This window comes from Ranitomeya variabilis, chromosome 3 (assembly GCF_051348905.1).
Source record: "Ranitomeya variabilis isolate aRanVar5 chromosome 3, aRanVar5.hap1, whole genome shotgun sequence".
NCBI lineage: Eukaryota > Metazoa > Chordata > Amphibia > Anura > Dendrobatidae > Ranitomeya > Ranitomeya variabilis.
This window is the reverse complement of record NC_135234.1, coordinates 512,300,080-512,314,019: the sequence shown is the minus strand read 5'-3', so window position 1 is coordinate 512,314,019 and position 13,940 is coordinate 512,300,080. Positions and strand designations below refer to the sequence as shown.

At 43.0% G+C, this 13,940-nt stretch overlaps 1 protein-coding gene across 4 annotated transcripts in view; it reads left to right on the top strand.

Annotated features, from left to right (window-relative positions):
• PPP2R3B (protein phosphatase 2 regulatory subunit B''beta) overlaps window positions 1–13,940 on the top strand; it is a 102,208-nt gene that overhangs the window by 40,557 nt on the left and 47,711 nt on the right. Inside the window, exon 1 of one of the 4 annotated variants that reach the window (XM_077296935.1) lies at window positions 6,228–6,744. The exons of the other annotated variants lie outside the window; for them this stretch is intronic. Within the exon in view, the coding sequence (XP_077153050.1) occupies window positions 6,598–6,744 (147 nt within the window). The 5' untranslated portion in view covers window positions 6,228–6,597. Of the gene's footprint in view, window positions 1–6,227; window positions 6,745–13,940 lie in introns of those variants that run through there. 4 annotated transcript variants of the gene reach the window in all.

The window sequence follows — 13,940 nt, the reverse complement described above, 5'->3', positions numbered from 1 at the left end:
AGAAGCTGAGCTGTGATTGGTTGCTATTGGCAGCCTGATAAATCCCCAGCCAACAGGAAGCCCTCCCCCCTGGCAGTATATATTAGCTCACACATACACATAATAGACAGGTCATGTGACTGACAGCTGCCGTATTTCCTATATGGTACATTTGTTGCTCTTGTAGTTTGCTTATTAATCAGATTTTTATTTTTGAAGGACAATACCAGACTTGTGTGTGTTTTAGGGCGAGTTTTATGTGTCAAGTTGTGTGTGTTGAGTTGCGTGTGGCGACATGCATGTAGCGACTTTTGTGAGATGAGTTTTGTGTGGCGACATGCGTGTAGCAACATTTTGTGTGTTGAGTTGCATGTGACAGGTTAGTGTAGCAAGTTGTGTGCAGCAAGATTTGTGCATGGCGAGTTTTGCGCGTGGCGAGTTTTATGTGTGGTGCATTTTGAGTATGTGCAAGTTTTGTGTGAGGCAACTTTTGCATGTGGTGCAACTTTTGTACATGTGGCAATTTTTCTGTGTGTGCAAGTTTTGCATGAGGTGAGTTTTCCATGAGGTGAGTTTTGCACGTGTGGCGAGTTTTGCGTGAGCCTAGTTTTGCATATGGCGAGTTTTGCATGTAGCGAGTTTTGAGTGGTGACTTTTGTGTTTCGACTTTTATGTGGCGAGGTTGGTGTGTGTGTGTGGTGAAATGTGTGCTGAGGGTGGTATATGTGTTCAAGCACGTGGTAGTGTGTGGCGCATTTTGTGTTTGTGTTCATATCCCCGTGTGTGGTGAGTATCCCATGTCGGGGCCCCACCTTAGCAACTGTACGGTATATACTCTTTGTCGCCATCGCTCTCATTCTTTAAGTCCTCATTGTTCACATCTGGCAGCTGTCAATTTTCCTCCAACACTTTTCCCTTCACTTTTTCCCCATTATGTAGATAGGAGCAAAATTGTTTGGTGAATTGGAACGCGCGGGGTTAAAATTTCACCTCACAACATAGCCTATGACGCTCTCGGGGTCCAGACGTGTGACTGTGCAAAATTTTGTGGCTGTAGCTGCGACGGTACAGATGCCAATCCCGGACATACACACATACATACATACACACATTCAGCTTTATATATTAGATATACCTGTATGTAATCTCCTGTATATAGTATATACCTGTGTGTCATCTCACCTATATATAGTATATATCTGTGTCATCTCCTGTATATAGTATATACCTGTATGTCATCTCCTCCTATACATAGCATATACCTGTGTCATCTCCTCCTGTATATACTATATACCTGTAGGTAATCTGCTCCTGTATATAGTATATACCTGTGTGTCATCTCCTCCTGTATATAGTATATACCTGTATGTCATCTCCTCCTGTATGTAGTATGTACCTGTATGTCATCTCCTCCTCTATATAGTATATACCTGTGTGTCATCTCTCCTGTATATAGTATATATCTGTGTGTCATCTCCTCCTGTATATAGTATATACCTGTGTGTCATCTCCCCTGTAAATAGTATATACCTGTGTGTCATCTCCTGTATATAGTATATAGCTGTATGCCATCTCCTCCTGTATTAGCCCTCGTTCACACGTTATTTGGTCAGTATTTTTACCTCAGTATTTGTAAGCTAAAATGGCAGCCTGATAAATCCCCAGCCAACAGTAAGCCCACCCCCTGGCAGTATATATTAGCTCACACATACACATAATAGACTGGTCATGTGACTGACAGCTGCCGGATTCCTATATGGTACATTTGTTGCTCTTGTAGTTTGTCTGCTTATTAATCAGATTTTTATTTTTGAAGGATACCAGACTTGTGTGTGTTTTAGGGCGAGTTTCGTGTGTCAAGTTGTGTGTGTTGAGTTGCGTGTGGCGACATGCATGTAGGGACTTTTGTGAGATGAGTTTTGTGTGGCGACATGCGTGTAGCAACTTTTTGTGTGTCGAGTTGCATGTGACAGGTTAGTGTAGCAAGTTGTGTGCAGCAAGTTTTGCGCATGGCGAGTTTTGCGCGTGGCGAGTTTTATGTGTGGTGCCTTTTGAGTATGTGCAAGTTTTGTGTGAGGCAACTTTTGCATGTGTTGCAACTTTTGTGCATGTGGCAATTTTTCTGCGTGTGGCAATTTTTCTGCGTGTGCAAGTTTTGCGTGTGGCGAGTTTTGCACGTGTGGCGAGTTTTGCATGTGGAGAGTTTTGCGCGTGGCGAGTTTTGAGCGGCGACTTTTGTGTTTCTACTTTTATGTGGCGAGGTTGGTGTATGTGTGGTGAAATGTGCACTGAGGGTGGTATATGTGTTCGAGCACGTGGTAGTGTGTGGCGCATTTTGTGTGTGTGTTCATATCCCCGTGGTGGTGTGATTATCCCATGTTGGGGCCCCACCTTAGCAACTGTACAGTATATACTCTTTGGTGCCATCGCTGTCATTCTTTAAGTCCCCCTTGTTCACATCTGGCAGCTGTTAATTTGCCTCCAACACTTTTCCTTTCATTTTTTCCCCATTATGTAGATAGGGGCAAAATTGTTTGGTGACTTGGAAAGCGCGGGGTTAAAATTTCACCTCACAATATAGCTTTGACGCTCTCAGGGTCCAGACGTGTGACTGTGCAAAATTTTGTGCCTGTAGCTGCGACGCCTCCAACACTTTTCCTTTCACTTTTTCCCCATTATGTAGATAGGGGCAAAATTGTTTGGTGAATTGGAAAGCGCGGGGTTAAAATTTCACCTCACAACATAGCCTATGACGCTCTCGGGGTCCAGACGTGTGACTGTGCAAAATTTTGTGGCTGTAGCTGCTACGGTTCAGATGCCAATCCCGGACATACATACATACATACATACATACATACATACATACACACACACACACATTCAGCTTTATATATTAGATTTGTTTTTTTTTTTCAGACTTTATCATGGGTTTCGAGGTACAGTACTGTGCAAAAAAATTTAGGCAAATGCTGAAAAAGCATTTTAACGGATTTAACATAAACCATTGCAATTTCCATTTTTGAAAGTGGAATCTAAATCAAATCAATATTTGATGTGACTACCATTTGGTTTCACAGTGGCATCAATTCTTTTGCACCCCATTTTTTTTTTTCAAGGCATTCAGCTGGAAAGTTATTCCAAATATCTTGAACTCTCCACAGATCTTTTTTGTAATATAAGCATGTGAAAATCCTTCTCTCGATGCTTGGATCAGGGCTCTGTAAGGGCCATATTTCCAGGATGTTTTTTTTTTTTTTTTAATTATTATTATTCTTAAACCTGAGGTTAGTTCTTATGACATTGGCTGTATGTTTGGGGTCGTTGTCCTAAGGCTGGATAAATTTGGAGTCAGACTCCTCCTGATGGTATTACGTGATGTATAATTATGACTATATGTCTCCTAATTGAGGACACCATTAATCCTGACCAAATCCCAAACTCCATTTGTTGTAATGCAGCAAAGGTGCAAGGAACCTTCACCATCTTCCACTGTTGCCTGGGGATACTCATTATTGCACTGCTGTCCAGCCATTTGGCAACAAACCGCCTTCTATTACAACCAAATATTTCACATTCTGACTCCGGTCTAGAGTTCCTTGCTGCCATTTTTCTCCACTGGTGCACTACTATTTAGTAATTTTGCGCTGTTTAAAGGGCCACTGTCACCCCCTTCCAGCCGTTATAAACTAAAAGAGCCACTTTGTGCAGCAGTAATGCTGCATTCTAACAAGGTGGCTCTTTTAGTTTTTGGTTCAAGTATTCCCAAAATAAAGCATTTTGAAACGTATCCACAATACCTGTCTTTATCCAGGGAGGCGGGTCCTCACTCCCCAGCTTGAACCGCTACTCTGCCATCACTCAAATCTTCAGGGGCTTTTGGCGCCGCCCCCTCCGCGCTTTTTTCGCTTCAATACTGGCGCCTGCGCTGTGTTTAAGCTCTGGCCGTCTGATGCCCCAGCCAGGCTTGCAGACTGCGCCTGTGCGGGCATTGCGGCCACCCACCTTGGGAATCCCAGCCCCGCAGTGTGTTATGCATTATGCACAGTGCGGGACTAGGATTCCTGGGCATGTGCACTGCGTGTGTCAGCGTGTCACCCAGGTCCCCCGCCTTACAGCGTCTGTATACTGTACTGTATACTGTATGAGGAGGCACGATCAGCTGAATACAGTATACAGACTCTGTAAGGGGCTGGGATTCCCAAGGTGGGTGGCCGCAATGCCCGCACAGGCGCAGTCTGCAAGCCTGGCTGGGACGTCAGACGGCCAGAGCTTAAACACAGCGCAGGCGCCGGTTTTGAAGCGAAAAAAGCGCGGAGGGGGCGGCGCCGAAAGCCCCTGAAGATTTGAGTGACGGCAGAGTAGCGGTTCAAGCTGGGGAGTGAGGACCCGCCTCCCTGGCTAAAGACATGTATTTTGGATAAGTTTCAAAACGCTTTATTTTGGGAATACTTGAACCAAAAACTAAAAGAGCCACCTTGTTAGAATGCAGCATTACTGCTGCACAAGGTGGCTCTTTTAGTTTATAACGGCTGGAGGGGGGTGAAGGCCCTTAAACAAATTTTAGCAGCCTTTTTTTTTTTTTTTTTTTTTTTTTTTTTTAAAGCTGTGAAGAAAGTCATTAAACGTGTTTAAACCACTTCATGGACTTGCTTATATCACCACCTCCAACCAGTGAGAAAAGATTACGTCTGATGGCCATTTCCGGGAATTAGTCATTGTATATATGTCACCAGTACAAAGTGGTCTTCTCCAATTTGGCCAATAGTTTCCGCAAATCTCATCTTGCATTATCTATATCCCTTCCTACAGTAAAAAAAAAATGAAGTGTAGTTCACAGCGTTATCAGTGTTTAGCGGTTAAACATCATGCGGAGAAAGGTAGGGTGAGGATATTGGTAGAAAATAATGCAAATAGGGGTTATTTCTTACCTTTTACTTTCGTAGTATGGATATGAATATATGTTGCTTTCAGGACGTGAGGTATTTATGGCCATGAGGACCTTTATTATTGGAGCTAGTAATGAACAGGTATGTGGAGTGACTGATGGGCACTTTCATGGTTTTTTTTTGGTCTTTCACAGTAAGGGTATGTTTCCACAATCAGTAAACTCTGCGTGTTGTACACTGTGTACTTTTGCAGCGTCCAACCTGCAGTGTCCAGCTGTTACGGCATAGAACTTTCCGCAAAAGGTATTTCAACCATACAATGTATTGGGCGCAGTGAATCCGCACGCTTCAGTGATCACATGTTGATTCACATGTGGATTCACCTGTGTTCAATAGACAGCAGCGCCACATGATCACTGCTACCAATCACCAGCATCATCGGTAACATTTGCAAGTTTTTTTTTGTTTGTTTTTTTTTTTGTTATAACATGCTGTAGTATTTATTTTACTCGCTTCTACACTGCCATGAATTCCAGTGTTTTACAGACCTCATCATCACTGTCCCCATCAGGGCTCGCAATCTCCCGTAAATGTCCCTATCAGAAAGTCTTTGGAATGTGGGAGGAAACCCACGCAAACACTGGGAGAACATACAAACTCCTAGCAGATGTTGTCCTTGGTGGGGTTTGAAACCCAGGACCCAATTGCAGTGTCAGGCTGCCGTCACACTCAGTATTTGGTTAGTATTTTACATCAGTATTTGTAGCCAAAACCAGGAGTGGGTGATAAATGCATATGTTTCTATTATACTTTTCCTCTAATTGTTCCACTCCTGGTTTTGGCTTACAAATACTGATGTAAAATACTGACCAAATACTGCTAGTGTGACGGCACAATGATGACCACTGAGCCATTGTGCTTTCTTAAAATATTTGAAAACCCTTTTAACAAAATATTGCTGCTTTCTTCCAGGAACTACACCAGTCTTGTCAATGAGTTCTTTCTGCTCAGTCCTTTTTTTTTTTTTTTTTTTTTAGATTGAAGTGTAATACCACAATATGCCCATGAATCGGAGTGGTGCTTTATCTGGAATAAAGTTGCCTTGTTCTGAGCTCATACTGCCCCTTTAATGCGTTGTCTGATATGACAACTGCTTCTGATTTGTGCACATCTGGTGATGGAGCATAAGAAAGAAGAGACTGTAAGGAGTGTGTGTCAGGGTCCTGAGTGATGGCAGTGGCTTTTACCTAAACAAGGTGAGGGTGAAATCAGTGAGGAGCGCTGTGCCCTGCAGAGGCAGATTTTGCTGATTGACTGCACTGTCCTCTCTGGTTTATCAGTTGCTACCTATTTGCTGGTGTTGATAGAGGCCACACTGAAGGGAGCTGGCACTTTCTGCGGAGCTGCTGCTGCTGGTATCCCCCTAGATTCTCTGTATGACGCTTCCTTTTCCCTGCCCCCGATTGTGTGACTCTGATCTCCTCCATCCAAAGAACCTGTTGTAGAGCAAAGTGCCTGGAATGCCTTTTGTAAAGGGCAGCCCCCTCCCCATGGTGACTGTGCTGGCTGTGCCTTGCCCTGGCTAGCTGCTAGTCTCCGTCAATGTTTGGACCTAGAGACTGCATTCTGGACTGCTCATCTGTTCTACAAGTTGTTACCTATTTTGGGGGAAAAGGGATTGAACTTCTCCTTCACTAATTTGAGAAGCTTTTCTCCATAACCTTAGTTTTATATGAAATCTGGAAACATGAGGATAAAGGAGATTTCTCTGAGGCAAGACCCAGATCTTAGGAAGGAACTGGCATTGTTGGCTCGTGGATGCGACTTTGTTTTGCCATCCAGATTTAAGAAGCGACTGAAGGCATTTCAGCAGATTCAGGTTGGTAGCTGGCCCTGGAAATGACTGTTGCCTGAGCTTCGCTTTTGGAGACGTTCTTTTATTTAACACTTTGTTAGCAGGTAATGGATGGCTACAATTGCTTTCACACTGGTGATGGCTTATAATGTAAATGCATTTCACGATTTCTTTGTCTTGATCCCGTGTTGAAGATTTTTTTCTTATCTAAAAGTAGCAGAAGAATTTGTAGCATGGGCAGAATGTTTCTGGTGGGATCAGATAGTAAGATGTGCTTATGATGGCACACAGAACTGTGCGGCTGCTTGTATTATGGTTTCAGGCATTTAACAGAGTTTACAAGGAAGTCTTCTATTGTGTGCGGAAAGATTTCAGCAATTTTTTTATTCTTTTTCCTGCCATTTTTGGCATGTTGGCTGAGGATCTAACAACCTGTTGTATTAATAATGAACCTTGCAGCCTGGATACTTTATTAATATGTGAGATTGTATCTGGTGGATTTTAGATAAGTTTCCTATGCCTTAATTGGGCACGAGGATCCTTCAACTGGAGGGAAAAGCCAGAAATGATAACTTCACTGTTCAGAGAACAGCTGTCAATGTGGGATCTTGTGATACTACATGAAATGGCCACAATTATGTGCCACCTGGGCAATACCACCAGTAATGCAGACTATATTAATAACGAATTTCTACTGCAATTGATATTGCCACGAGCATAATTTCCTTATTTACCTTTACTGTTCTGTGTAGCATTGTATGAACTACTGAATGCATTTCTAGTGCATTCGAGTTCTAGGTTTATTAATAATTTTACACAATACAGTGTCTTTCATAGCGCGACTGTTAATTTACATTCTCTTTAAGAAGCTACAGGACTCTACGAACAATATTTTGTTATTGCTGATATTACTATTACCTAACATGAACAATACCTGTACTTCTAATGTGCACCCAAATAGCAGTGTTCTTCATGAGTAAAATAGAAAAAAATTGGGAGTCCGGCTCAACAGGACTAGATTTTCCTCTTTTTATTTTTCAAAAGAAAATACAGTGCATACAAAAGAAAAACTGACCCAGTCGACGCGTTTCGACTGCACTATGCAGTCTTACTCATGACCATGTACATTTTTCTTTTGTATGCACTATATTTTCTTTGGAAAAAGAAAAAAGGAAAATCCAGTCCGGTTCAGCTGGACTCCAATTTTTTCTATTTTCCTTGATGTGAGGCCGGTGTCTGAGCCCCAGGTGGATGAGTGTAGAGCAACTTGGTGAGCTGGAACCAAGTTTCTATAGTTCTTCCTGAGTCTCAGCAATATATGAGCAATTGTAATAGCCGCCTGTTTAGTAAATGGGCAGTGAGCTCTCATATCAAACTAAGTATTCTCCCAGCTGCTCCAGCAATGCCATTTTCCCCGAACACAGGGCAAACTAATCTTGGGTGATTGTACATGACCGTACATACTTCTACAAAAGTCGTTAAAGGGGCCTTGTTCCAGATTGTGAGGCTTTTGTGCTCTGGAATTGGTCACCATTCAGTTGGTGTGCCTATCTGTTGGAGACAAACGCTTATACAGAGACAACAATTTCAATAAGTGGTGTGTGTATACGGCAGAGAAAGTGGCATTCCTGATTTATCAAGGCCACTAATGAAAACCTCAAAATCCCCCACCCCTTGGCTTGTTCAGGCTGTTTTCACCTGTGAGTAGTAGTAGTACTAGAGCAGCACTAGTTGCTGGAGATGGTTATGTAGAAGTGCTGGCTGTAAGTAATGCCACTTATGAAGACCTGTTAAATATCAGAATAAATAGACAATGGGCGCCAAATGAAATGCTTTTTTTTTTTTTTCTTTTTTTTTCCCATGACAAATCCCGAAATTTGAATATTCTTATTAGGCCTCGTTTCCGTGCATCCGAACATTCAGCTTTTTGGGGCCTCTCGTCCCCAACACTCTGGTCTTTCTGTGCAGCATTTCCTATTTTGTATGGGATCATTCCCATTTATCTGTTGCATAATAATAATCATCTTTATTTATATAGCGCCAACATATTCTGCAGCACTTTACAGTTTAACAGTTCATACAAAAGTCATAAGCAACAAGTTTAAAATACAATTATTAAAGCAAAATAAGACAACCCTGCTTGTGAGAGCTTACAATCTACAGTGAGGTGGGGGAGATACAAAGTACAAGTGTGTATTTACAATGATGCTCCAGCCATCTTGGGGGAGTGGGGGATAGATAAAGGCTCCATGAGCTAGTCACCAGTCAGTATTTGTGGTGCTTTTGTGTGGTGGAGTTTCATGGAGGATTATTCTGAGTTAGTGAATGGGACGCACGCACGCACGCACGCACGCACACACACACACGACAGGTCCTAGTACCGATTAACCAGATAAACGACCCAGGCTGCTGCATTAAGGATGGTCTGGAGAGGGGAAAGTCGAGTGATGGCCTGCCCAATTAATAGAGAGTTACAGTAGTCCAGGCGGGAGTGGATCAGGGCGACAGTGAGGGTTTTTGTTGTTTCCATGGTGAGAAAGGGGCAGATTCTAGAGATGTTCTTTAGGTGGAAGCGGCAAGAGATTGTATATGAGGTGAAGGAGAGATTGGTGTCAAACATAACACCCAGACAGCACGCCTGCTGCTGGGGTGTTATTATGGTGCCACCCACGGAGAGGGTAATGTCAGGTTTAGGGAGTTTAATAGACTGTAAGAGTAGTAGAAGTTCTGTTTTGGAAAGGTTGAGTTTCAGATAGAGAGCGGACATGATGTTGGAGACTGCGGACAGACAGTCACTGGTGTTCTGTAGTACAGCAGGGATAAGGTCAGGGGATGACTTGTATAGTTGTCATCAGCATAAAGTTGGTACTGAAAGCCAAATCTGCTGATGGTCTGTCCAATTGGGGCTGTGTAGTGAGAGAAGAGAAGGGGACTAAGCACTGAGCCTTGAGGGACCCCAACAGTAAGAGGAAGAGGAGATTAAGTGGAGCCAGAGAACAGAACACTGAAGGAGCGGTCATAAAGATAGGAAGAGAACCAGGAGAGAGCAGTGTCCTTAATGCCTAGTGACTGGAGCATAGAGAGTATGAGATGGTGGTCAACCGTGTCGAAAGCTGCAGACAGGTAGAAGAATTAGCAGAGAGTGGTTATCGTTACGTTTTGGTGTCAAAAGGTCGTTAGTCACTTTGTGTAGTTTCTGTTGAATGTAGGAGGCGGAAGCCGGGCTGTGATGGATCTAGGAGAGAGTGAGTGGAGAGGTAATGGGTAAGGCGGGAGTAGATTAGGCGCTCCAAGAGTTTAGAGATGAAGGGGAGGTTGGAGACTGGTCGGTAGTCATTGGTGCAGAATGGGTCGATAGAAGGTTATTTTTTAATAATGAAGTAATGCTAGTATTTGAAGGAGGAGGGGATAATGCCAGAGGGGAGAGAGATTGAAGATTTGAGTTAAATGAGTAGTGCCATCTGGAGGAGATGTGAGGGAATGGGGTCAGTAGTGCATGTGGTCGGACAAGAAGAGAGTAAAGAGTAGCCTGGAGACTTCTTCTGTGATGGGATCAAATGTGGAGGGAGAATCAGGGGAAATGCAGGGGGGAATGGGAGTCACAGCAGCTGGTGGCTGGGAGCAGATTTCATTATGGATATTCTCTATTTTCCCTATAAAGTGGGAGGTCAGGTCATCAGCGCAGATGTCTGTGAGAGAAGCCTGTGTTTTTGCACTTAGGAGAGAGTGAAAGGCGTCAAAAAGTTTTTTGGGGGGCTGTTGGATAGTGAGGAAATCAGGGTGGTGAAGTAGGTCTGTTTGGCGAGGTGAAGGGCAGAGTGTATAGGTCCTTAGCATAAATTTGTAGTGGTGTACAGCCAATCAGGACCGGAAAAAGAGGAGATTGGGCGCAGTGATGCGTGTAGGCAGTCTGAAAGTGAATGAGGGTTAATGGCTTGTAGATTTCTGAATATGTAGCTGCATTGTTGCTTCTTTTAGAGCAAAAATCTTACATGCAACATTTTCTGATCCGACTATGGATGCCAGACCAGAGCATAAAATTGCATCAGCCGTCTGGCTCATACTAGAAGGTAGGAGGGTGAGCAGACACAACTGATGAAAACCCAGCCTTACTATTTGTGTACAAAAAATAAGGTCCTATATTTCACCTCAGCGTGCCCCCAGTTTCATTCAAAGTTTTACTATGCCGGATTCCTAAGGTTTGGTGGCCCTGCTCAGGCTGCTCTATGCCCCTGTACCACCTCTGCTGACTGCAACGGGCATAAAAATAAAATCTGCCATAAAAAAAAGTTTGCGTTTCGCATGGGTTTGCGTTTGTTTTTTTCTGTGTCCTGTTATTAATTTTATCTTGTTTTATTTGTATTAAGTTATTACCATTAAAATAGACTTTCTGATTATGGACACTGTCGCCAGTTTGATTTATATTGACAGGAGGATAATATTCTATGTATATTGATGTTATTTATTTGAACTCTTTTTTTATTTTTCACCCTTTTTTTTTTTTTTTTTTTTTTTCTTTAAAGGACAGGAAAAACTTTCAATTGATTTTATATTATTCACTAAATGTTTTGATCTACAGTTCCCATTCCTTTTTTTTCCCTATCACTTGTCAGTTGTGTGACATGTGCAGCATGTGTAGCTTTTGACGTTGTGGGACAATGTGTTTCACAGTGTAGGATTCGAGCCTGTTCTGTTCTCGCTCTACCGTGTGGAGGACATGGCAGCCCTAGGTAGAGAAAATCTTCCTTGCTCCACTCGCACTTGTCTCTGCTAGGACTATATAGGGTCCAAATAGGCCCAGCAGCAGCCCCCGCTACAGGCATTCCTGTCATCACAAGGTCATGTGATCATCGGAAACACACCAATGTGACATAGATGTGAGAGAATGCAGGAGAAACCTAATTTGTTTTCTCTACGGCTACCCAACGTAAATCTAGACCTTCGGTATACAATGTTGCAGGTTCGCGGGAAAAAACGCACCATGTGCACAAAACATGCAGAATGCATTCTAAATGATAGTAATCATAATGTATGCGTTTTTAATGAGTTTTTATCGCGAAAAAACCTGAACGTATGCACATACCCTCAGATCACGCAGAGCTGTGCTTCATTGCATATCTCACAAGAAAAAGCCTCTACTAACAGTTTTTTTTGGGGAGTTCTTCTCTTCCCACTCCCCTCCCCCCACCTTCATTACACCTCCTACTGATGATTGGTCAACATCATGCAGTAGAGAAGAATCTCGACTTAGGCTACTTTCACACTAGCGTTTTTGGCTGCACGTCGCAATGCGTCTTTTAGAAGAAAAAAACGCATCCTGCAAAGTTGCCCGCAGGATGCGTTTTTCCCCATAGACTAACATTACCGACGTATTGCCACACGTCACAACCGTCGTGCGACGGTTGCGTCGTGTTGTGGCGGACCGCCGCCACTAAAAAACGTTACATGTAATGTTTTTTTGTGCGTCTGGTCCGCCATTTTCGACCGCGCATGCGCGGCCAAAACTCCACCCCCTCCTCCCCAGACCTTGCAATGGGGCAGTGGAAGCGTCGTAAGACTGCTTCCGCTGCCCACGTCGGGCATTTTTTTTCACAGTATGAGTCGGGCCGACGCAGGGCGACGGCCCCGTACCGACGCTAGTGTGAAAGCAGCCTTATGCTCACTTGGTGCTGGCATAAATTAGAATCTAAACTTTAAAAGCTAATGTCTCTGCAACGTGGATCAGACATTTTTGAAAAAAAAAAAAGGTAAACTATTACGTTTTAATCAGCTCTGCAGCCACTATTCCATAATGTGGATAGTAGATCATGCTGTAACTGGTGAAAGCTCCTCTTTAGTCACCCAGTTTACTACTAAATTTATTCAGTATTTTTGCGGTCTGCGGCTGACGCACCATGTTAGAATTTTTGTGGCTGCAAATTTCCGCCGCCAAGCGTTCGCTTGCGTTTGCACAAGGGTCTAAATTCAGAAATCCTATGCGACACTCCCATTGGGCGTGACTTGTCAAGGAAATTGTCCTTAAAATTTTTTTAATATCAAACGCATTCGTATAAACGCAAACGCTGCTTTTCTTTTAATCTGTCATGCGTAAGTAGCTGCAGATAAAAAATGCAGCGTTATCGTGTGTTTGCAGTTGCATACGAAACGTTGCGGACTCAACCGCAAATGTGAACCGAGCCAAAGTAGTTCAGCTTCTAAGAATTTAGAAGACCGGACCATTGCTGTAAATCTAATAAGAAATGGTAGCACAACTGGTGAGTGAAGTATAGGTAGTTACATACACATGGTCAATAACGTACCAGAGGTAATTGTAAGAAAGGGATACAAGTGATGGACTGCATACACTGTGTTCCAAATTATTATGCAAATTGGATTTCAGTGTCGTAAAGATTTAATTGTTTTGTTTTTCAAATAAACTCGTGGATGGTATTGTCTCAGGGCTCAATGGATCACTGAAATCAATCTGAGACACATGTGATCATTAGTTTTCCAGGTGATTCTAATTAAAGGAAAACTACTTAAAAATAATGTTCCACATTATTAAGCAGGTCACAGGTTTCAAGCAATATCGGAAATAAAAAGGATCTCTCTCTTCCTGAAAAGCATCAAATAGTGCAATGCCTTGGTCAAGGGATGAAAGCAATAGATATTTCCCGAAAACTTAAGCGTGATCATCATACTGTGAAGAGATTTGTGGCTGAATCTGAGCACAGACGTGTTCGTGCTGATAAAGGCAGAATGAGGAAGGTTTTTGCCAGTCAAGTTAATCGGATTAAGAGAGCAGCTGTTAAAAAGCCATTACAAACCAGCAAACAGATATTTGAAGCTGCTGGTGCCTCTGGAGTCCCTCGAACTTCAAAGTGTAGGAGCCTTCAAAGGCTTGCTGTGGTGCATAAGCCTACTATTCGGCCACCGCTAAACAGTTTTCACAAGCAGAAACGGTTGTAGTGGGCCCAGACATACATGAAGACTAATTTTCCAACAGTCTTGTTTACTGATGAGTGTCGAGCAACTGTGGATGATCCAGATGGATGGAGTAGTGGATGGCCACCATGTCCCAACAAGGCTGCGATGTCAGCAAGGAGTGGAGGAGTCATGTTTTGGGCCGGAATCATGGGGAAACAGCTGGTAGGGCCCTTTAAGGTTCCTAAAGGTGTGAAATTGACCTCTGCAAAGTACATAAAGTTTCTGACTGACAACTTTCTTCCATGGTATAAAAA